This window comes from Apus apus, chromosome 2 (assembly GCF_020740795.1).
Source record: "Apus apus isolate bApuApu2 chromosome 2, bApuApu2.pri.cur, whole genome shotgun sequence".
NCBI classification, from domain to species: Eukaryota; Metazoa; Chordata; class Aves; order Apodiformes; family Apodidae; genus Apus; species Apus apus.
Window position 1 is genome coordinate 57757217 of NC_067283.1, and position 23053 is coordinate 57780269.

The 23053-nt window shown below is 41.7% G+C and overlaps 1 protein-coding gene across 10 annotated transcripts in view; it reads left to right on the plus strand.

The window, feature by feature from the left end:
• The window catches only part of TNS3 (tensin 3), a 232520-nt gene that overhangs the window by 62767 nt on the left and 146700 nt on the right, over window positions 1–23053 (plus strand). For 8 of the 10 annotated variants that reach the window (XM_051612873.1, XM_051612875.1, XM_051612872.1 and 5 more), the window contains one exon: window positions 11971–12082. The exons of 1 other annotated variant lie outside the window; for it this stretch is intronic. In XM_051612873.1, coding sequence (XP_051468833.1) covers window positions 11971–12082 — 112 coding nt within the window. Of the gene's footprint in view, window positions 1–11970; window positions 12083–23053 lie in introns of those variants that run through there. One more of the 10 variants, XM_051612878.1, reaches the window with a different exon arrangement.

The window sequence follows — 23053 nt, forward strand, 5'->3', positions numbered from 1 at the left end:
CAAGTAAGACAACTTTATAAAAAGCAGAAATAGTAAAGGACTTAATTCCAGTCATACACACAAGGGTGCTGTTTTCCATATTTGGTACTGTCATTAGTGCAGATGGTAATCTGTATGGGGTTGCATGTTTAACTAGAGCTGTTAAGATACTGAACCAGAATTGTTTAGAATACCATTGCTTCTGGCCTAGAGGAATAAATTGAGGTACATACTTTGGGCTGAGGAACACAGGTGTTGAGTGGAGACATTCTGGCCACAGATGCACATCTGCACTCCATTCCCTCAGTGTAAATGTAGCCTTTCAAATTATGATGGCCATGTAGTTTTCACAGAGTCGTTAATATTGTCTGTGTCAGGAGGTTCCAAGAGCCACACTGATAGCCTAGGTTGAAATAAAGTAGTTAAATAAAGATGTGTATGGGGACAGGAGGAAACTGAGGTTAGTTTTTCCATCCTACTGAATGACCTTTAATGAGATTTTCCTGCAGACTTGTAAAGTGTATTATTTACTGTAACAGCACTGTGTTACAACCTCAAGTAGCAGAAGGCGGATCCTGACTGGTATTTCCTTGATATGTGGACTTTCAGTGTGCATGCTTCCAGTAGCTGCTAAACCATAAAGTCATAGAATGGCTTGGGTTGGAAGGGACCTAGAAGATCATCTAATTTCAAACCCCCTGCATGGGCAGGTACACCTTCCACCAAACCAGGTTGCTCAAAGCTCCATCCAACCTGGCCTTGAACACCTCCAGGAAGGGGGCATCCCCAACCTTCCTGGGCAGTGTGTTCCAGTGTCTCACCACCCTAACAGTAAAGAATTTATTCCTGATGTCTAACCTAAATCTCCCCTCTTCCAGTTTAAAATCATTACCCCTTCTTCTATCACTACACACCCTGGTGAAAAGCCCCTCCCCAGCTTTCCTGTAGCCTCTTCAAGTGCTGGAAGGATGCTGTAGGGACTCCTCAAGAGCCTTCTCTTCTCCAGGCTGAACAGCCCTAACTCTCTCAGCCTGTCTTCACAGGAGAGGTGCTTCAGCCCTCTGATCTTTGTGGCCCTCTTCTGGACTTGCTCCAAGAGCTCTATGTCCTTCCTGTGTTCAGGTCTCCAGAACCGGACACAGTACTCCAGGTGGGGTCTCACGAGTGCGGAGCAGGGGAGCGGAATCACCTCCCTTGACCTGCTGGCCACACTTCTTTTGATGCAGCCCAGGATGCGGTTGGCTTTCTGGTCTGTGAGTGCACCTTGCTGAATCATGTTGAGCTTTTTATTGACCAACACCACCAGGTATCTCTCCTCAAGGCTGTTCACAATCCATTCTCCACCCAACCTGTATTTGTACTTACTGTTGCCCCAACCCAGGTGCAGGACCTTGCACCTGGCCTTGTTGAGCTTGACCAGGTTGGCATGGTTTCAGTCAAGCCTACTAAGGTCCCTCTAGATGGCATCACTTCCCTCCAGTGTTGACCAAAGCACACCACTTGGTGTCGTCAGCAAACATGCTAAGAGTGGACTTGATCCCACTGTCCATGTCACCAACGAAGATATTAAGCAGTATCAGTCCCAGTACTGACCTCTGAGGAACGCCACTTGTCACTGGTCTTTTTACCCTTTTCCAGTCAGTGAGAACTTCACCAGACTGCCATGACTTCAAATCTGATGGAGAGTGGCGTTGCAACTTCATCTGCCAGCTCCCTTGGGAGCTGTAGATGGATCTTGTCAAGTCCCACAGATTAGTGCACTTTCAGGGTCTTTAGATGGTCTCAAACCTGCTCTTCTACAGTGGAAGATCTTCCTTTTTCCAGTCTCTGCCTCTGCCTTCTGTGACCTGGACGGTGTGGCCAGAGCCCTTAACGGTGAAGACTGAGGCAAAACAGTTGTTCAGTACCTCAGCCTTCTTCATATCCTGCGTGTCAGAGTCTCCTGTTTACTTCTGCAGAGGGCCCACATTTTCCCTGTTTTGCCTCTTATCACTGATGTACCTGTAGAAACCCTTCTTATACTCTCGATGGCCCTGGCCAGGTTTAATTTTACCTGGTCTTTAGCTTTCCTAACCTGACCCTGGCTTCTCAGACAACTTTTTTGTATTGCTTCCAGGCTACCTGTCTGTGCTTCTACCCTATGAAGACTTTTTTGTTTGTTTAAGAGTGTCCAGGAGCTCTTTGTTTGTCCATGCAGGTCTCCTGGCATCTTTGCCTGCCTTCTTCTTTCTTGGGATGCATTGCTCCTGGGCTTGGAGGAGATAATCTTTGAATGTCAACCAGCTTTCTTGAGCTCCTCTCCCATCCAGGATTTTATGCTATGATATCCTACCAAGCAGATGCCTGAAGAGGCTGATATCTGCTCTCCTGAAGTCCAGAGTAGTAAGTTTGCTGTGGGCCCTCCTTGTTACTCTTCACATCCTGAATTCCGTGATTTCATGGTCACTGCAGTCAAGGCCGCCCTTAAGCTTCATGTTGTCCACCAGGCCATCCTTGTTGGTGGGAACAAGGTCCAGCATAGCACCTTTTCTTGTTGGTTCCTCTACCATTTGGAGGAGGAAATTGTCATCAATGCATTCCAGGAACTTCCTAGATTGCTTGATGCCTTTTTGTGTTGTTGTGGCCTGTGAATGGGAAGCTGCACCTATCAGGCTGTAGAGGGCCTTATCTGCTCCATCATCCTGGTCAGGTGGCCTGTAGCAGACTCCCACTGTTGTATCACCAACCCCACTCTTCCCATTAACCCTGACCCATAAGCTCTATGTCAGCTCCTCATTTATCCCCAGGTGGAGCTCCAGGGACTCCAGCTGGTTTTTGTAGAGGATGACACTCCCTCCTCTTCTCCCTTGCCTGTCCCTAAAGAGTTTACAACTCTAAAGAGTTTATATCCATCTGTTGCCATGTTTCAGTCACAGGAGTCGTCTCACTACATCTTAGTGATGCCAATAACATCATAGCCTGGTAGGCTTGCACACATTTGCAGCTTCTGCTTATTTCCCAAGCTACCTGCATTTGCATAGAGGCATTTAAGTTGGGCCCCTGCTGAATCTGCCTCACTGTCTGGGATGCCATTATCCTTCATTACAGGTATTCTCCTGCTGGCCTGTGATCCTTCTCCAGGCCCAGGGCATCTATTAGTGGCATTGGCCTCAAAGTGGTGGCAGTGGGATGCATTGAGGATACCCTCCTCTAGCAACTCTAGTTTAAAGCCCTCCTTACCAGATTGGCAAGCCTATTGCCAAAGATACTCACCCCTTTCCCTGAAAGATGAACCACATCAGCCCCCAGCAGACCAGGTTTCTCAAAGCGAGTCCCATGGTCTAGGAAACCAAAGCCCTGGCTGTGGCACCACTCCTGTAACTGTTTCTTGATTTTCCCAATGTGATTTACCCTTTCAAGCCCGTTCTCTGGGAGGATAGATGAAAATAGTATCTGTGCTCCCGAGTCCTGCGCTGCTGCTCTCAGGGCTCTGTAATCCTTCTTCATAGTCTTCAGAGTGCTCCTGTTTGTATCATTGGAACCCACATGAAACAGCAGGAGTGAGTAATAGTCAGTGAGATGTACAAGTTTAGGTAGTCTTTCAGTGATGTCCCCTATGTGAGCCCTTGGCAAGCAACAGACCTCTCTAGAGAGCTGGTCTGGTTGGCAGATCAGTGTCTCTGTGCCTCTCAGACGAGCATCTCTTGTCACTATCACCTGTTGCTTCCTCTTGTTTGCACTTGTCAATATATGCTGAGGTAGTTGGACTGTCTTGTTTGGCTCCAGCAACTTGCCTGATGCCACCTGGCTTTCTTCCTGTCCAGTCTGGAGATCCGTGTAGCAGTTTTGCAGGGGCACCTTGGATTTTGTGTGAAGCGCTTCTTCCTGCTGTTTTTATCTTTGGAATCTTCCATTCTTCTTCTTTCTTGGCTCCCTCCTTTCTCTGCGTGCTGGTGGGGCCTTTATTGGCTGTGTGACCACGGGCTGTGGTTTCAGTGCAGCCTGGGCTGGATCCTGCTATCTCTGTCCTTTTCTACCTCCCTGATGATACCCAGCCTTTTCACAGTTTCCCTCAGCTCGGCCACCTGCTGCAGGAGGTCCTCTACCTGGGCACACCCTATGCATGACTGTTTCCCACTTAGTCCTGCCCCATGCAAGAGGTGCAGGCACTTCCCACAGCCTGCAGTCTGTACAGTCTGTACAGCCACCTCTCCCCTCAGCAGCTCTGTACGAGTCAAGGCATCAGTTGCCACCAGAGTGGATGGTGTAGAACCCCCAGCCGGAGCTGCGGCCTTTGCTCTCTGCCGAGTGCTCACCATTTTGCCTTGGTAGTTAAGATGAGCACCCTTGACCCGTGCAGACTACCTTGGAGCTGAGCCCTTTAAAGGAAGAGCCCTCCCAGCACGACCTGCCTGAGCAAACTGCCACGCCGCGCCCTGTTCCCTGCGCTCCCTGAGGCAGCTTTTTATGAGTGCAGAAGCCTCCGCTGCAGCCCGCCCACAAGCTGCCGGCACTGGGCACAGGTTAGCCGCTCTCCCGAAAGCTCCAAAAGGAGGCTTTAGCCGGCCTTTTTAGCCGCGAATCTCGCCCCCAGTGAGGGCTTACCTGCACTGGAGTCGATCTCCTCGATGTGGAGAAATGTACATGTATATTGTGTCTAAGTGCTTCATATCATCGGAGGGTTAGGTTGGACATTGCTGCAGTCCTTTGTGCATTTTCTGCTTTTGTAAACAGGTTTGTTAGTGAGGTCTTATACACAGAAGCATGTGCTTTGCTTGATGTGTTTGTGTACGTGCAAGAATTCACCTGCAGTGGGAAGAGGTTTGATTAGAGATTCTAGGTGAAGATGATTTAAAAGAAAATAAACTGTCACCGTTTGAAGAGTTAGACACCTGATGACTCTGAATTTTTATTTTTGTTATGGCCTTTGACTTTTTTTTTGTGAACAGAAGATAAACCAGATGTCATAAAAACCAGCATTTCCTCCTTATTGCTTAAATATGTGAATTCTAGTCTTTAGATATCTTGCTTTGATTATGTGGGAGTTTGAACCTTCATGTAATAAGAACAGTGTTGTAGCCTCAGGTGTCAAGGCCAGTTCATTTAGCAAAAAAAAGTCGAACACTGAGCTTTCATGATGCACATAATCCTTTTCTGCTTTCAGGTGTTCCTTGTATTTTCCCACACAGAACAAAGTGTTCATTTTCCAATGAGATGAAGATGGAAAAGATGAGTTTTCCAGTGCCTGGAGTAATGTTTGTCCTCATGGACTTCCCATCTGTCTCCTTATTGCTTTTCCACCAATACAGATTCAGGTGCAGGGGAAAAATGAAGGGGTTGAAACAAAAATGCAAACAACTGAAGAAGTGGAAAAATGTGAGAGCTGCTGCTATTTTACATTAAGAGTGAGGACACACACAGGCCCCCCATTTGTTCCTGGTGGGAGGGGAGGAACCATTGCTGTCTGCAGGTGACCAATTCGTAGGCATATTTGGCTGAAGGAGCACAGTAGGGATTTGACTGGAGAAAGGCAGCCTTGTTGCCTTTCTCCCGCAGGTGTGCCACTCTGCCTGCCTCCTGCTGGAAGCAGTATCAGTGCTGCTGTTGGGTATGCATTCGGACCTTCAACAAGTGTCATCCATCTCTAGGAAGATCTGGACCTACTGTTTTCTGAAATCTCAGGCAGATCGTAAGGGGAAATTTAGATTGGATATCAGGAAGAAGCTCTTTACTATGAAGATGGTGAAACACTGGAATGGGTTGCCCAAAGAGGTGGTCGGGCCCTGTCCCTGGAGACACTGAAGGTCAGCTTGATGAGGCTGATCTAGTCAAAAAGGTTTGTGTGCACTGCAGGGGGGGCTGGACTAGATTACCTTTAAATGTCCCTTCCAACCCCACATATTCTATGATTCTATACGTATTTTACCTCTGCATCCTGTAGAAACTGTCTTGCAAAGACAGTTGATACTGCTTTGTCTCAAGAATTTAAAACTTTGAGAAGTGGGCATGCAGTTGATAATCTAGATGAAAGACCTCTTCCATGGTGAACTTTCTGAAAATGACAATGTAAATATATGTGGCGTGAATGAATAATACACAAGACATAGGTCCTGTCTCTTGTTAGAGAGCAGTGAAGTTATTTTTGGTCATAGCTCCCTCTGGGCAGGTCATTTGCTAGGTTGAATGAGGCTTCAGACCCCTGTTCCAGAACCCTGTAGCAGACTAGATTTGTGCTGCTGCTTCTCTATTGCATTTTCTGCTGCCTTATGTCTGTCAGGCTTTTAACTTTTTTATTCAGAGCAGGAAGTGAGAGAGCTTTGTATGTGAGAACCATAGTTAAGAGAGTCCCCTTTCATGACCAATACATTTTTTTTTTTTTCTGGCAGCTGGAATGAGACGCAGCTATACCTGGAAGTCTAGATCTAGTGCTATGCATTTAGCTGTGTGAGTTGAAGAGGGTGGAATGAATCTGTCGTTTTCAGTTAACTTGGAAAGTTGAAACATACATGCTGAGACATAATAATAAAAATGGTACAGTGAGAGCATGTCCAGAAAGGGATGACCATAAATGGACATTGGGAAGAGTCTGAAAAGGCTGGGACTCTTCATTTTGGAAACTTGAAAGTTTAGGGGGAATATGATTCAGGTTTTACAAAAACATAAAGATGGTGAGTAAGCTGAGTTAGAGCTAGTCATGCAGTCCCACAGTGCAGAAACTAAGGACTATCCTGAACTGGTGGGAATTTACTTTAAAATTAACAAATGAATGTTCTTCAATTAAGGGAAAGTATGACCTTTTGTAACTTGCTGGTGCAGAATGTCTTTGGGCAGACAGTACCAGCATGTTCAAAGTAGAGTTTGACAAATCTAGTGGAAAACAAGTCCATTAACAGATACTAAGAGGATGGGGTCAGGGTTGGACCTTGCAGCATATGGAGGAAGCGGGACACAAGGGGCAGGGCTTCCTATGCTGACCAAGTAAGACATACCATATATTTTGAGCTGTATTTTCTGCCATTGGCTGTTGGTGCACTGAGTAAAGCTTGAATGTAGGTGCTTTGTTTATCTGATCTCTTTCTTTAAGTCTACATATAAGTCCTGTAAGGTTTTTTGGACAGAGATTTTCTTTCAGTTTTATTTTGGAAAAGTTTGTAGCTTTGAAACCCTGGTACCTAGGGAAGATTTCTTATGAAAACAGTAAGACCTCTGATTTCTTTTGTCTGAGACATTACAAAGGCTTTGCTTGAAATTAGAACACCAAATATTTTAAATAAGGGGGGAAGAAAGGTACTATTTTTCTGTAATTTTCCATTATTCTTTGACCCCTTATGCTCCTAGAGTAAGGCAGTTTTGTACTACCAGATCACAGGATTTTTTTTCCCCTTGACATGAACTTTTTACTCATTACTGGTTCAATGAGATATTTTTTCCTAAGCAAAATTTCCATGTGCTGTCACCTAAAAGGTGGTGTGTTGTCTGGTATTCCCCTCAGCTGGCTGTGTTGTTTTTTGGTGTGTTTTTTTTTTTTTTTCTTTTGTCATGTGATTTATTTTTGAACCAATCTTACAGAAATAGATCTATGGCTTAGTTTTGCTAAAATTTTTCAAGTGGGGCTCAGCCTTTTCATGAAGGCTGCTTTCAGTCATCCCTTATTTTTATTTTCTTTTGGACATCCCTTATGGGCATTTCTGTTGACCATGAAAAATGGTAAAATAAAAAAATTCTGCCAATACATCCCTTCCTCCTTGTGTTTGAAATAATAATAACCACAAACATTTTATCAGCCTGTGGATTTAAAGCTGTCTTTGACAGTAGAAGAATGCGCTAAGAGAGTCCCAAAAATTTGCAGTGTTGGTTGCTAAGTTATTTAGAAAGAAGACAGGGAAGATAGGACTGGATCATATTTGCGTGGCCATGGGCAAGAGGTGAACAAAACTTACCTTTGCTGTATACGATTTTGCTGTATGAAGAGTGTTTTTATGGGCCGTGTAAAATTCAGCAATAATAGAGTCTGACATAGGGAAATCTATGGTTATAATTTTGTCTTAGCTGGAATATATGACATGAAATGTTACAAGTTTTGGATATCGAGTAATAATATGCTAACAGTTTTTGGCTTTTTTTCTTCCACATACTTTAATTAAAACGTTTAATTATTTGAGGTTTGTATTTCCTGATAAATATAATTTAGTTATTGCATGGATGATTTTGGAGGGAACTGATTCTGTAGAAGTAATAATCAGCTAAGCTTGATTATCTTTTTAAAATTGAGCTTATATCTATGTGAATGTAATTATACACTTGAAGATTTAATTTTACAGTATTTGCTTGATTCTTTGACAAAAGATCAAAGCCCAGTGATTATTTTTTTTTTTAAATGAACCTTTATCACAATTGCAGTCTACATGTTGGAAACATGGAGTTGCTGGGTTTTGTACTTTATGAAATAATTAACTATTATGATGTACAATGTATTTGGGAATAGCATTATGAATGCCTTTTCCATAGATGTAATGAACCAGTGTTAAGTCTCTGACAAGAAGGAATTGCTGTATCAGTCTTGCCAAAAATCAACAATCAAGTTGTTCATCTTGAGTGCTTTAGTCTGTACTGGCTTAATTGAAATCTACTTTTTGTTTTGGGGTGTTGGTGTTGTGTGGGTTTGTGGTGGGTTTGTTTGTTTGGTTGTTTTTTTGTGGTTTTTTTTTTTTTTTTTTCCCCTGTAAATTGCTAGTCTCTTCTCAAAACATCGTGTCTGAAAAATCTTTGAAAGAGTTGCTATGACTTTTTTGTCTGGTGGTGGTAAGGATGTTGCTACGTAATGAAAGGGCTCAGAATATTTGTAATCTATCGTAGCTGCAAATGCCCGTGTAAATGGTTACACAGTCTGCTGTGTTATATTGATGTGTCCTGCGTAAACTTCCAGCTTCATTATATTTCTGTGTGCTGTAGAGAGAAGGGCATGACCAAAAATACTTCCTTGTGTGGTAAACAAAAGAGTTTTGCAATTCCAGTCATTGAGACCAGATGTAATTATGGTCTCTTCCTTGGGCAGAAACTCTGTCCGTCATCTGTGGTTCTGCACTGTTTTCTTCCATTTTTTGCTCCTAACAACTGCATACAGTTTGAATTCCAGTCTTAAGCCTAATGAAAACAGCATTGTTTGCTGCCTGCCATGATTACTTTCCTTCTTTTTTTTTTTTTTTTTTTTTCCTTCGGGGTGAGAGGGGTGTTTCCTTGGCATTTTCCCTAGTGGAGAACAGCAAAAGCTGTATGAGGTGACAACAAAGAAACTTTCATCTAGGCTCCTCTAAGTTTCACAGTAGATTATACAGAGTTGTTGTATAAATGACTGTGCATACTGAGTCTTCTAAATGAAGAATTTAACTGAATTGCTTAGAGAGCTCATAGTAGAATTTACTTAAAATAAAAAACAATGAACAAAAAGTGCACATTTTTAAAATGAGGATGCAAAGGCTGCATTGTAAAACATTTCCAAAATTACTTATTTATTGCTTATAATTATTTGATATTTACATTACAAATGAAATAGATTGACTAGTAGATCAGTTAATGTCAAGGCTGACTTACACTGAATTCCAGTATCTAAGAAGTGAGTTCTCATGACACTTGTCTTGCTTTGTAGTGGTGCAAGCATTGTAGCTTGTGAAGAAGTGTTTGAGAGGTAAGAAATAAGAAGAAGCTGGCCTAGGTACAGAAAAAACTTTCTGTGGAGTTTATCCATTAAATTCCTCAAAACTGCAAGCACTGCAAAACTGTCCTTTTCAGAGAGCTGCAGACATGTCCTAAAGACTTCACACAGAAGTAGAGCTCTTAAGGAAAGAACAGCAGATAAAATCTAAAATGAGAATTCTGGGTTTTGACTATGTATCTACAAAGCAAAGGAAATAAAGGAAATGCAGCAACCAGTAGAGATGATGGCATTGCTGAATTTTTTTAATATTTTTTTTTATTATTTATTTTTTTTCCTTAACACAGAAGAGACTGTGTAGATGAGGGACTCTCAGCTCTTTGGGCACAATGCCTGAACCCATTAAGATGCAGAACCTCCTCATGTCAGATTAATGAAGCTACCCTGATGTTATGACACTTCTCCTTCCTCCTAGATGTGTCTCTTCAAAAACATCTCCCAAAACACAAAAAACCTAATCATGACAGATTTTTTGAAAATAATAAATTGGATGTTTGCCATCAAGTATGTTCTTACATAATGCTGAGTTCAGCTGTTTTTTTCCTTACAATTTACTAATAATATGATTAATAATTCTCGTATATTTTGATTTAATCCTAAGTAATGCCATGATAATATCATCAGTGTGGTATACAGGGGAATTTGCGATTTTAGCTTCTACAGTCAGTGATCAAAGTGTCTAGTGAAGCATTGTACTTACAATTCAAATTTATTTCTCAAATGTTTCATCCCCTGCTTCAGCCTTTTTAGGAACGTAGGCTGCTCTGCTATATCTCTAACTAATTTCTACTGATTAATACACTTAATCTGTGCAAAGAGACCCAAGAGTCCAGCCTGTGTTTTATTCTTTCAGCCTAAGTTACTTCTGTCATGATGTTTATGGCAGTATGCTAGTTATCATGACTTTACACTGTGAGTGAGACCAACAATCTTTCTTGAAGCTATTAAGATCAGGCTGACTGTGCGTCCTCATTGGTGAGCATGGCCTCTGAGCACCCAGTCCTGCTCAAGGTGGTCAGTCATCACCACGCTCCTCTGGAATTTTGGGTAGGCCCATGTGGAGGCAGTACGTGGAAGGTGACATCAATTTCTATAACTCTTGCGCCTGCTGAGCACCTGTGCTGTAGACATTTTTGAGACAGTAAACATTTTGCCTAGAGCTTTATGTTGAATTGCTCAAAGCCACAAATAAATCTCGTATTACCTTATTGCCACAGACTTGTGCACCATGCTGGAAAACTTTCTCATCAGGTGTATAAGTGGAAGCCTGGTGCTGCGGTGGCCTGAGTGCGGAGGGACGGCTTTCTGCTTGTAGACTCTTGAGCTGCTAAAGCTCACTGCATGTGTTGAAGTGTTGAATGCAAGCCTGTTTGCCGTACTGAATTTAAGGACAGTGAGGTGCAAATGTGAAATGTACATGAGGAATGTGACACATCATTTGGGGTTTTCATGGTCTGGCAAAATACACTGTTGTTTTTGAATAGGTAACTGATACTTCCAAAAAAAAGTAGTGAAAGTGAACAATGTTTTATACCCTTCCAGAGGAGACACAGACTCAGTCAATATGCTTTTGGTAGTCCACTCTCTTGTGTTGCCTGAATGTTTCCTATATAGAAGCCATATAATGTCCATCATGTATTGACTTTTGCAGTTGTGTCCCCAGTTAGAAATTTAATTATTGTGTTACATTTTAACGTGATCTTTTAGTTACCTGTGACACACTGTGGAAATAATGTTACTTTAAACTAGTGTGCTTTTCTTATGCAGGAAAGAAACGAAAAGTGATTTTAAAGATACGAATCTGTGCCCAAATCAGCTTGCATGGATGCTTTTCCTGTATTAAATAAAAAGCTCAAGCTGCCTTCTGCACCACATGGGTTAAACCGGCTACTGTGTTAGAGCATTACTTACTGTTATTTTTAATCAGGTTGGGCTGTACCAAAGCAAGTTTTTATGTAGATAAGACCTTAGGTCAGAAGACTGTTGGTTCATATAATAGAGATATCCTGTATTTCCTCTTAAAAGATAAGTCATAGTGAATTATGAAGTTATGATACCAGATGTCATGCAGGGTCTGTGTCCCGATATGCAAGAAGTTCCTCACACTGTTGCTTCCTGTACTTCACAGTGGAAGGAAAGCGTTTGTTATTGAATGAGGATGAGAGAGAGAGCACTTTAATCTACTACTACTACACAACTGACACACTACTGTTACATTTAATTTTAAGTTATCTATATGCCAGGTCAAAGTATGACTCAAATGCTGAGGGAAGGTCTGATGTTATTTCCCTTGCTTCCAGCCTCCAGAAACAGCTTCAAGGTCTCACACCTTCAAAACCAAGTCTTTTAAGATATCCAAAATTTGTGGAATCTGCAAACAAGTAATTGATAGCCAAGGTGTTTCCTGCAGAGGTGAGTGACACATGTTGTGCTGTTTCTTTTCTTTCTGTGTAAAATAAATTAATTTTATGCTAAAGTTAACTTTTCTAGGAATCCATGTTTCTAGAATTCCCCCTGGATGAAGTATAAATGTTACCTTGAATACATCCTTTTGTTGTACAATAATGTTCCCTGTTTTTGTTGGAGAGTGAGGTGCTGTAGTAGTTAGTTGGACTTGTATAATAATGTGCTTTTATTACTGTGCTATTCAAGCAGGTTCCAGAATAAGTCAGGGCTTGTGGAGAGACTCTAAGGAGCGTGTAAGTGATGCGCAGAGAGTGAGTGACAGATGTCTTTGCAGTTCAGTCTCCAAATGAGGAACTATGTGACCCTCACTCACCGAGGCATGAAGGTTTTCTCTGTGTTAATTTGCAAAAATTGGCAAGAGCGGCCATCTGTTTATTTTTCCCAGTTGCATTATGCTCTAATGCTTAGTCCTTCAATCTAATCTCTCACAGAAACGATAAAGGGATTATCCTCCTGGATGCACAGACTATAAGACTTAGCTGCCTCTGGCATTGCTGCATGGTCCTTACTGCTATTTTCACAGAATGGTAGGGGTTGGAAGAGACTTCTGAAGATCATCTAGTTCAACTCTCTGCTAGAGCAGGATCCCCTAGAGCAGATTACACAGGAGCACGTCCAGGTGGGTTTTGAATGTCCTCAGGGATGGAGTCTCCATTACCTCCCTGGGCAGCCTGTTCCAGTGCTCTGTCACCCTCAGAGTAAAGTATTTTCTCATATTCAGGTTAAACCTCCTCTGTACTAGTTTGTGACTTTTACCCCCTTGTTCTGTCACTGGACACGACTGAGAAGCCTTTGTCCCCATCCTCCTGACACCCACCTTTTAGATATTTATAAACATTGATGAGATCCCTCCTCAGCCTCCTTTTCTCTAAGCTAAACAGACCCAGCTCTCTTTGCTTTTCCTCATAGGGCAGATGCTCTAGCCCCTTAATCATCTTACTGGGACAGTTCTGGACTCTTCAGTAGTTCCTTGTCCTTCTTGAACCAGGGAGCCCAGAACTGCACATAGTACTCCAGGTGAGGATTCACCAAAGCAGCATAGAGAGGGAGGATGACCTCCCTTGGCCTGCTGGCCACGCTTTTCTTAATGCACCCCAGGATGTTACTAGCCCTCTTGGCTGTGAGGGCTCATTGTTTGCTCATGGTCAGCCTGTTGTGCACCACGTCTCCCAGTTCTCTTTCCCCAGAGCTGCTTTCCAGTAAGTCACCCCCTAAATTTTACTGTTTGGTTCATGGGATTGTTCTTCCTGAGATGGAGTACTCCACACTTGCCGTTATTGAACTTCTCAGTTCAATAACGCTCAGCTCTCCAGCCTGTCCAGGTCATGCTGAATGGCAGCACAGCCTTCTGATGTGTCAGCCAATCCACCTAGTTTTGCATCACCAGCAAATTTGCTGAGGATTCAGTCGAGTCTAGGTCATCAGTGACTATACTGAATAGGACTAGACCCAGTACTAACCCCTGGGGGACGCCACTAGTCGCAAGCCTCCCGCTGGACTCAGCCTCACTGAGTACAACTCTCTGGGCTCTGTCCTTCAGTCAGTTCCCAGTCCATCTCACTACCCAATCATCCAATCCACACTTAGCCAGTTTGTTTGTAAGGATTCCATGGAAGACAGTGTCAAAAGCCTTGCTGAAGCAGAGGTAGACCACATCAACTGCCCTCCCCTCATCTATCCATCTAATTATGCCACCATAAAAGGCTGTCAGATTGGTGAAGCATGACTTGCCCTTGGTGAATCCAAGCTGACTACTCCTGATAATCTCTGTTTCCTCGACATCCTTTGAGATGGCACCGAGAATTAGCTGTTCCATCAGCTTTCTAGGGATGGAGGTAAAGCTGAGCTCCACTCTTCTCCCTTGCTGTGTAGAATTGCCTCTTCTCCATGGGATATCAGTGGTGAAATTAAATCTTGGGAAAGCTCAATAGATCCTTTCTGCAGGTTGTCCAGGGACAGGGGTTTTGATCCCCGGTACTGGTTTAGCTTGCTAGTGTCCAGTTTCTGTTATTCCATGTTAATAAAAAAGTCTCTTTACTTGCCTTATGCATGTCTTCCCTCCTAGTAGGAGAATGCTATTGTCTCTTTATCTGGAGAGTCACTGTTTTCGCTTAGAGGTGTTCACACAGTTTTCCTTTTCTAGATGGATCTCTTCCTCCCACCTCCTCCCTGCCATGTTCTTGACAGCTTAGGATCTGTCTGAGGGTTTGAGAGGGAGGTGAGAGATTTGGATATGGAAGGAATTTCCTGAGCTGAGGTCTAGACTTTGCAGAGGATTAGCTAAACGTAAAGTTCCTCACTTGTTCAGCATTATGGTTACTGTCATAGCAGTGGTAGTTATGTATGTATTTCTTTAACATATTTCTTCTCACTGTCCTTCTGAAGGTTGGTTCCAAAGTTCTTAGGATTTAGCTGAAAACAACAGTTATAGCATTGTTGGAAGGAAGCCTGCTTAGTGAAGGACCTGTCAGAAGACACGACCCCTGTTGGTTTTGTGTAAAAAGCACTGTACCAGGAGAGAATCAGTACTTTGAAGTGCCTTGGGATTGGGAACAGAAAAAAAATGTTTGTCACTTTGCTCTGGATTTGAGTTCTCATGGCCCAGAGATGGAAGTTTCAAACTCACAAAAGCTTTGTCAGTGTGTTTACCTACCAAAGGTGCTGAAAGCTTTACCGCGTGTTTTGTAAACAGGTCAGAGGTTAGGATGAGTCTGAGAAAGTTTTCCTTTCACCCCAATGTGGTACAGCCTTGGTTCAAATGCAGATACTAATGCCAACTAACATGCCAATGAAATGTAACACCTCTTTGGCTAGTGTTTAGACATGGTTCAAAGTATTGGGAAGAAAGCAAAATTCACATGTATTCAAACCACCAAGGAAAAAAGCTTTCAGGAAAAACAAAAGACCTAAGGAACTAAAATTCTGCAAGCACTCCTACTGGATCCCTCCAACACACTCCCCAAACCAATTGGCCGTGATTCATCCGTGTCCGTATCTGGACAAGTCTGTCTGGGATAATTTTCTGTAGGTTTCTGGGTGCAATTTTCAGGAGTCCCGTGATAGTATCACATAACGCCTTTTGTTGATGTGAGCATCAGGCAGACCCACCATCCTTCTTTGCTGCTAGTACATTTTGATTCATAATTGCTTGATACTTACCTGTGGGATTGGAGTGATAGTAGTTACACAGAGTGAAGCGATGAGCAGTTTAATAGGAATCCATTTGTATTTTAACTTACAGCATGGGCTTTATAAAACAGAGTTCTGGAAAAGCTAGAATAAAGGCTGTCTGTTCCCTTGCCAGCACTGCAGTACTTTAAATGTACCCTAGTACTGTGAAAGTCTATTAGTATGAAGAAAAAGAAACCTACTGTTGCAGAGCCAAATCCTGGCTGGTGCTGCTACTTCTAAATTCTCCTGATGTTGCTGAATGAAAGTGATCAAGTTGGCTTTTGAGGGAGAGGAGGGAGGAGAAAAGCCTTTAGTTAAGAAGAAATAAAGTTTCTTTGTGTATTAATGAAAAAATCTTGACTTTTAACAGTTTCTCCTTAGAAAATAATAGCTCTTTGTACACAATGCAGGTTTCTTCCAGACTATAATATCTTAACAGCTAAAGGAAATGTGTCAAGAGAAATGAAGGGAGGGGAAAGGCTCCAGAGTCACTATGTAGCATTTGCTGTTTATCTTGCAGTGAAACATCTACTTGTTGAAGGAAAGAGAGGAAAAGAAGGCAGACAGGGAGGCAAGAAGGGAGGATGGAAGGGAATGAAGGGAGGACGGAAGGAAGGGAAGAAAGCCATAACTGAGCATTGTGTTGGTTATGTAAGTTTTCATGAGTATGTGGCAGTCATCTTGGGAATACGTTTTTTAGCCCTTTCTTGCAAAATGAGTCCTTGGCTAATAGTCAGGTTGGAATGCAGTGCCTAAAAGCTTTCTATGGAAAAGAAATGGTTGAAAAGTATTCTTGAATGATGGTATCCGTTTGTCCTTGTACACGTTAGTCCACCTCAGTAAAGCATATTCAGTTATAGTGAATTTATTTTTATCAAACTCTATGAAAACAGTGGCAAAAAGGAAAGGCAGATTTGAAGAAAGGAAAGCTTCTAGCTGTCTCCCGGCCTGGTAGGCATGTTCATAGCTAGACTGTGTCTTTGATGCATCCTCTCATGCTGAAAAAAGGACAAAGAGAAGTTGATTGATTTCTGTAGTACCTGTATATTCTGTAGTAAATCAAGGACCACATGACTCCCCATGTCTTCAGCACCACCTTAAACTTCAATCCTTTTGAGCTTATTTTATCTTCTCTGCAGTACAGTTCAATTCAGGGTTAAGCAGATACACATTCTAATCATGCACATTTACATAGTTAACCGAAGGGCTGTAGTGTTACGAAAGCCTTTTGATTATTTCTTTTAAGCTATTTATCTTAGATATTGAATATTAATTATTTTACTTTATTTGTAAACAAGCTTTCATAATGATGTAGTTTGTGTATCTTCATGTGACTGACTTTGTTTTATTTCTTTTTATATGTATAAAATATAAACATTTTCTATTTTACTTCCTTTTCCTTTGTTTTTTAAAATTACAATTTATTGTATTGGGATCAAATTACTCTTACTGTAGAACAGAGATTTTTATTTTTTTTTTTAGATGCTTTGAATCTTCCCAATCTCAGGACTCCAGACAAGGACAAAGAAAGCTTGACCCTCATGATATCTCAGCTCTATATTGAGTATGACATGTATGGGATAGAATACTTTGTTTGTTCTGTTTTGGTCACCTCTCTGGTCTGCTCTTCCCCACAGGAGGGTCTCAAATGTGACCCCTTTCCTCACTTTGGTTTCTGGCACTCAAGAAATTAAGCAGAACCAAGCAGTGACCTTGGTTCTGCACACCATTCTCCAGCAATAACTGTAAGCATCCAGAGTTGTCAGTCCTAGAAGCAGACACTGGCTGAAAAAACATGCTGTTAATTTCAGAAAGTAGAGTTGCTTAGAAGTTACTTAACTGAAAAGTAAGATTATTTTAAAAAAAATCAGTTCTGTTCTGGATCAAACCAGTACAGTGCTGCTAGAGAAGCTTTACATGCAATACAAAGCATTCCATGAACTAAATTTTGAAGTTAAAGCAGTTAATGGTAGTTTGAATGAACTGACTATCTATTTGTTGATCTAACCTGGCCATAAATGTGGATTTTTTGGGAATATGTGTATAAGTAGGAATGCTTGTAGACTTTTTAGTTTCTCAGTTTTTTGTTTTTCCTGAAAGCTGTTTTCCTTGATGGCTTGAATACATGTGAGTTTTGCTTTCTTCCGGATATTTTGAGCCAGGACTAAACACAAGTGAAAGAAGCGTTAAATTTCATTGTTATGTACTGTTAGCTGTATTGTCAGCAGAGGAATGCTTACCATGCCGTTTTGTGCAAGCTGAGTGTAATAAAGGATACAATTAACCTTCTTTAGTTAAAATTAATCTGTATAGTAACTTCTGTCTTCTAAGTAATTTTAACATATGGTCTTGTACAAGCATTGATTGGCTTACAGTAAGTCCTGGACTGTTTCCTTGAGCATGTAGCATGAAGTGATAGTAGAAAGTATACTTTCTCATAAAATTACTATGCCTGTTTTTAAGCAAGAGCTTACAGCTGCTTACAGATAATAGATCAGGATTTGAAGATGACAGGAGACATTTTTCTTCTGAAAGAGGTTTGATATTTTCCTTTGAAATTCACGTGCTTGTTTGTGATGGTCATGGCTAATGATCCACTTAAAATCTCAGTTTGGGTTAGTTGGAGTTACCCAATACGAAGAGTTCTCTGTAATTAATCACACACTCATTGCTTCTGTCAAGATCAAATACAGTTTTATACTGAGACTCATTTGGAGTCAGCTAACTGTTCTTATGGCTTGTTTTGCCTATTGTGTAAATATATGCATATTTAATCATATATGATAGGTGGTTTTATATAGTCTTTCACTAAGTGCTAAGGTAAGTAATAACATACTAGTATCTTAATAGCGTGCAAAGCACATCTATGGTTACAGTTCGGGCAGACAGACTAGAAAGCTGTAAATGCCAGAGAAGTTTGCATCGTGCTTAGGCCAGTGACATTACAATTGACTCTAAATGGTGAAACATGTAGGGTATATTTGCGGGGTAGGGGTGTTTGTGTCACCCTGGGTTCCAGTGAACGATCCTTGTGAAATAAGATCCTGTGTTACTAGGTACTTCTATGAGTGTGCTGTGAGATCTGTCCATCTAACTATCTTACATTATATATGAGATATATATTAACTGTGATTTCAACATAACTATAGCATAACTGTCTTACAGTTAATTATGGCAATAGGCATTGCTTAATTAACCATAAGATGTTTTATTCTGGTAATAGACATAGCCATATAGTTACGGGTATGTATTATAGTATTATAATGTGGTAGATATTTGAGAATGAAAAGGCTGTCATTAGGTTAAAAGGGTTTTTGTCCTATCAGTCTTGCTTTTCTGCAGGGTGTTTGTATGTACACTTACGTGTACTCTTGAGCACTGATCCACAAGTTGTATTACCTTCCATGAGACTGTTTTAAAATGATTCTAAGGTCAGTTTATACAGCTTCAGTTAATACTTTAGAGATTTGTAATGATGGATCCCTTGTATGTACAGCTCAAAGTCGTCAAGAGACATCAGAAAACAAACAAGAAAACTTTAGTATTTTCCTAAGCAATTAACTGCTAACTACCTCCAAATACAAAAGTTACATGGACTGGTGCGATGATGAGAATTAGAATTTCATTTTACTAGCACAGTATGTTTTCAGTTACAGAATCACAGAATCATTCTGGTTGGAAGAGACCTTTAAGATCATGCAGTCCAACCATTAACCTAACTCCACTGAGTCCAGTGCTAAACCACATTCCTAAGCACCACATCTAAATGGCTTTTTAAACACCTCCAGGGATGGTGACTCAACCACCTCCCCTTGCAGCTTATTTCAGTGTTTAATTACCCTTTCAGTGCTGCTCCTAAGACTTGTTCTCCAGACCCTTCACCAGCTTTGTTGCCCTTTTTGAACTTGCTCCAGCACCTTGATGTCTGTCTTGTAGTGAGTGTCCCAAAACTGAACATAGTACTCAAGGTGCAGCCTCACCAGTGCTGAGTACAGGGGGATGGTCTCTTCCCTCATTCTGCTGGCCACACTCTTGCTGATACAAGCCAGGATGCTGTTGGCCTTCTTAGCCACCTGGGCACACTGCTGGCTCCTATTCAGCTGGCTGTCGACCAGCACTCCCAGGTCCTTTTCCCCTGGGCAGCTTTCCAGCCACTCTTCCCCAAGCCTGTAGCTTTGCATGGGGTTGTTGTGACCCACATGCAGGACCAGACACTTGACCTTGTAGAACACTGGCCTTGGCCCATTGATCCAGCCTGTTGAGGTTCCTCTGTAAAGCCTTCCTGCCCGTAGGCAGATCGACACTCCCTCCCAACTTGGTGTCTTGCAAACTTACTGAGGGTACACTCAATCTGCTTTTCCCTGATCATTGATAAAGACACTGAACAGAACTGGCCCCACACTGAGCTCTGGAGAACACCACTTGTGCCCAGCTGCCAGCTGGATTTAACTCCATTCATTCCAACTCTTTGGGCCCAGCCATCCAGCCAGGTTTTTACCCAGCAAACAATACAGTGGTCTAGGGAATGACCAACATTGGATGTTAAGACAGACAAACACTACTGCATGTAAACTAGAATATGCAGGATGTGGAACCAAGGAGTGTGATCTCTTGTCCCTAAAGCAAGTTAATAGCTAGTACCTCCTGTGAACTTCAAGAAGTGGGATTATTGAGTGCCTGTGCAAGGCTGGATTAGGAAGGGATTCCAGATTTTACTGTAAGACCTCATTTGACTTTCAGCCTTGTTTGTGAAAACCATCTGGGAGGATGTCCTGGTTTGAGCCAGAATGAAGACAATTTTCTTTTTCCTGAGGTTTTTTTTTTTTTTTTTCCCCCCCTTCAGTGAACTCTCATTTATGCAGCACAGTTGCTGAAACTAGCAGCAAGTTTTCCAGCCAGTGGACTGATAACTTGAATGTTTATAGTTACTTCTGAGAGACCAAGGATACTTTGCTCCTCTTATTCTGCTGCTTCGGCCACTACAGGAGCAGAAGAGTTATATCTGCAGCCCACCTGTAGGGAGGAGGAGACTAGACAGCTGGCAAAACTGATCAGATTATTCTATCCCATATATGCCTAACTCTTGGTATAAATTAAGGGATCATGGAAGTGAACTTCCCTCTTCCGTCCATGTCTGGTGCCCAGGAAGGACTCCGTCTTTCTGTCTTCTTTGATTCCTAGGCCTATGTGTTTCTGTCCCTTGTGACAGAATGGATAGGTGGAGGGAGAACAGGGGATGTTGTCTTCCTCAACTTTAGCAGGCCTTTTGACACTGTGTCCCATAACATCCTTGTGGATAAGCTCAGGAAGTGTTAGTTAGAAGAGCGGACAGTGAGATGCATCAAGAACTGGCTAAGCAATAGAGGCCAGAGGGTTTTGATAAATGGTGCAGAATCCAGTTGGAGACCTGTGACTAGTGGTGTTTCCCAGGAGTCAATACTGGGCCCAGTCTTGCTCAAGATCTTCATCAGTGACCTGGATGAGTGGATGGAGTGTGTCCTCAGCAAGTTTGCTGATGATCCAAACCTGGGAGGATTGGCTGATACACCTGAAGGCTGTGCAGCCATTCAGCGAAATCTAGACAGACTGTTGAGCTGGGCAAAGAGGAACCTAATTAGGTTCAACAAGAATAAGCACAGGTATAAGGTATAGATTAGGGGTTGCGCTGCTAGAAAGCAGCCCCATGGGGGGGGACCCTTGTGGTCCTGGTTGACAACAACTTATCCATGGGACAGCAATGTGCCCTTGTGGCCAAGAGAGCCAATAGTATCTTGGGATGTATTAAGAACAGTGTGGCCAGCAGGTCAAGGGAGGTTCTCCTCCCCCTCTGCTCTGCTCTCCTAAGACCACATCTGGAGTATTGTGTCCAGTTCTGGGCTCCCCAGTTCAAGAGGGATGGAAACTATGTGCATAACAACAGCAAAAACATGAAAGCAAAGGGTGAATAATGACTTACTGGAGCATATAGAGATAGAGAAGAAATCACAGTAATTAGTAGGCATTATACAGGAGTACATATGGATTCTGGCTGAACACAGCCCTCTCTGGAGCTGAGAGAAGCTGTAAAATATACATCTATTGATGACATGTTGTTACCACAGTGGGAACTAGAGAATGGGGGAGGAATTGTGGCAGAAATCCCTAAGGTAAGTTCCTTAGAGATTCCTCTAATTTAGAGGAATAGAGTTCCTACTAACTTAAAAATGAAAAGTACACAGCACAAAAACCTCTAGTTGGATGTTTAATGTTTGTAGCAGCCAAGCTGCATCACAAACACTAGATGATGTTTCAGAATGTTGTCTGTAGTGAAAACACAAGTTGTCAATTTATCTCATATTGATTGATTTAATCATGCCAGAATTTGATCTATGGCTATAAAATGTATTTTGAAGTTCAAACAACTAAGGTTTCTTAATATCTTTATTTTATTCATTACAGCTAATAAATTAAAAATAAGAGGAAAAAAAAAAAAAAGGCACAAAGTAAATGTGATCTGGTGTGGGCCTCCCTGCATTTTTCCAGGAAAACCAATGACTGCTATGTGATCTGGTGTACCTGCAATTTTATAAACTTAGGCCACTTGAAGAGAACTCAAGATTCGTAAGAGTAAATTAAAGTTAGGGTTATGTGCTCTAACCCAGAAATCTGAAATGAAATGCTGCCATTATTGTAGTGTATAATTTGAGTGTGATGAACTTGATACACCAAGGGGGTTAGGAACCCCAAAGTAAATCTTGATACATGTGGCTAAAACCTTACAGTGCTAATCGGCTTCAAAACAAGGGCAGAGGAGCTACCATGGGAGAGAGAAATACTGTATAGGAAGATAAAGGTTAAATAAAGAACGTCTGCGTGAAGAAATACATTCTAAATAATGCTGAAGAGTTTGTTCTAGTACATGTGGAAAGCTTCAAGAAACTAAGCCAGGCTGCAAACATAACTACATTTAAATACATTAAGGATTTGGACCTTAACTAAATAGGTAAGAGAGGGAGTAGTTAGATGATTTTATGCAGTGTTCTTGTCTATTGTCATAATGAGATTTTAAAAAATACCTTTGGAAGATATGCCTACAACTGTACAAGTACTTGAATCAAACTAATGACCTTCTTTGCATAGCCTGTATAGTTTTCTCTTCTGGTGAAGGTCTTCTTTGCTTGTTTTGTGTAGGAACTTAAGAAGAGCTGAGTCAAAACTTCCAGGCTCATAATATCTTAGCCACTTAAAAAATAAGTTTTTAACACAGACTTTCTTAATTGAGGATCAGCCATTTTAAGCCAAACTCTTACTTTTCTCTAATTTTTGGTCGTAGCATAATTTATGCAGGATATGTTTTCAAGATCCATCAGAGGCATGCAGGCTGTTGAGATCTTACAGTTCTTGCACTGTTGGCAACTGTGAGAAAAAACTGGAGACAGTCCAGACATTTTTTTTGTATCATGTGGATACAGTAAACCATAGTCTGGTTGAGATGGTTTTGTGGATGAAAAGTCGCAGCATGGGGTTGTCTGTTCAGCTGGAGAAAGACAGTCTAAAAATAACCTTTGGTTCCAAACTGGATTAAGGTTTAATACTTTACTATCTGACTTGCAGATGTAGCTTAGAAAGGTGAGGAAAAGTTGCTGTGTGAGAGCTTTAACTTTTAAAAATGTGAAGACATTTTCACTGTGCTGATGTTTTGCCTTTGTAACAGCATCTGTGGGAAATTAAGCAACAACAACAAAAAAAACACCAAAAAACCCCCAA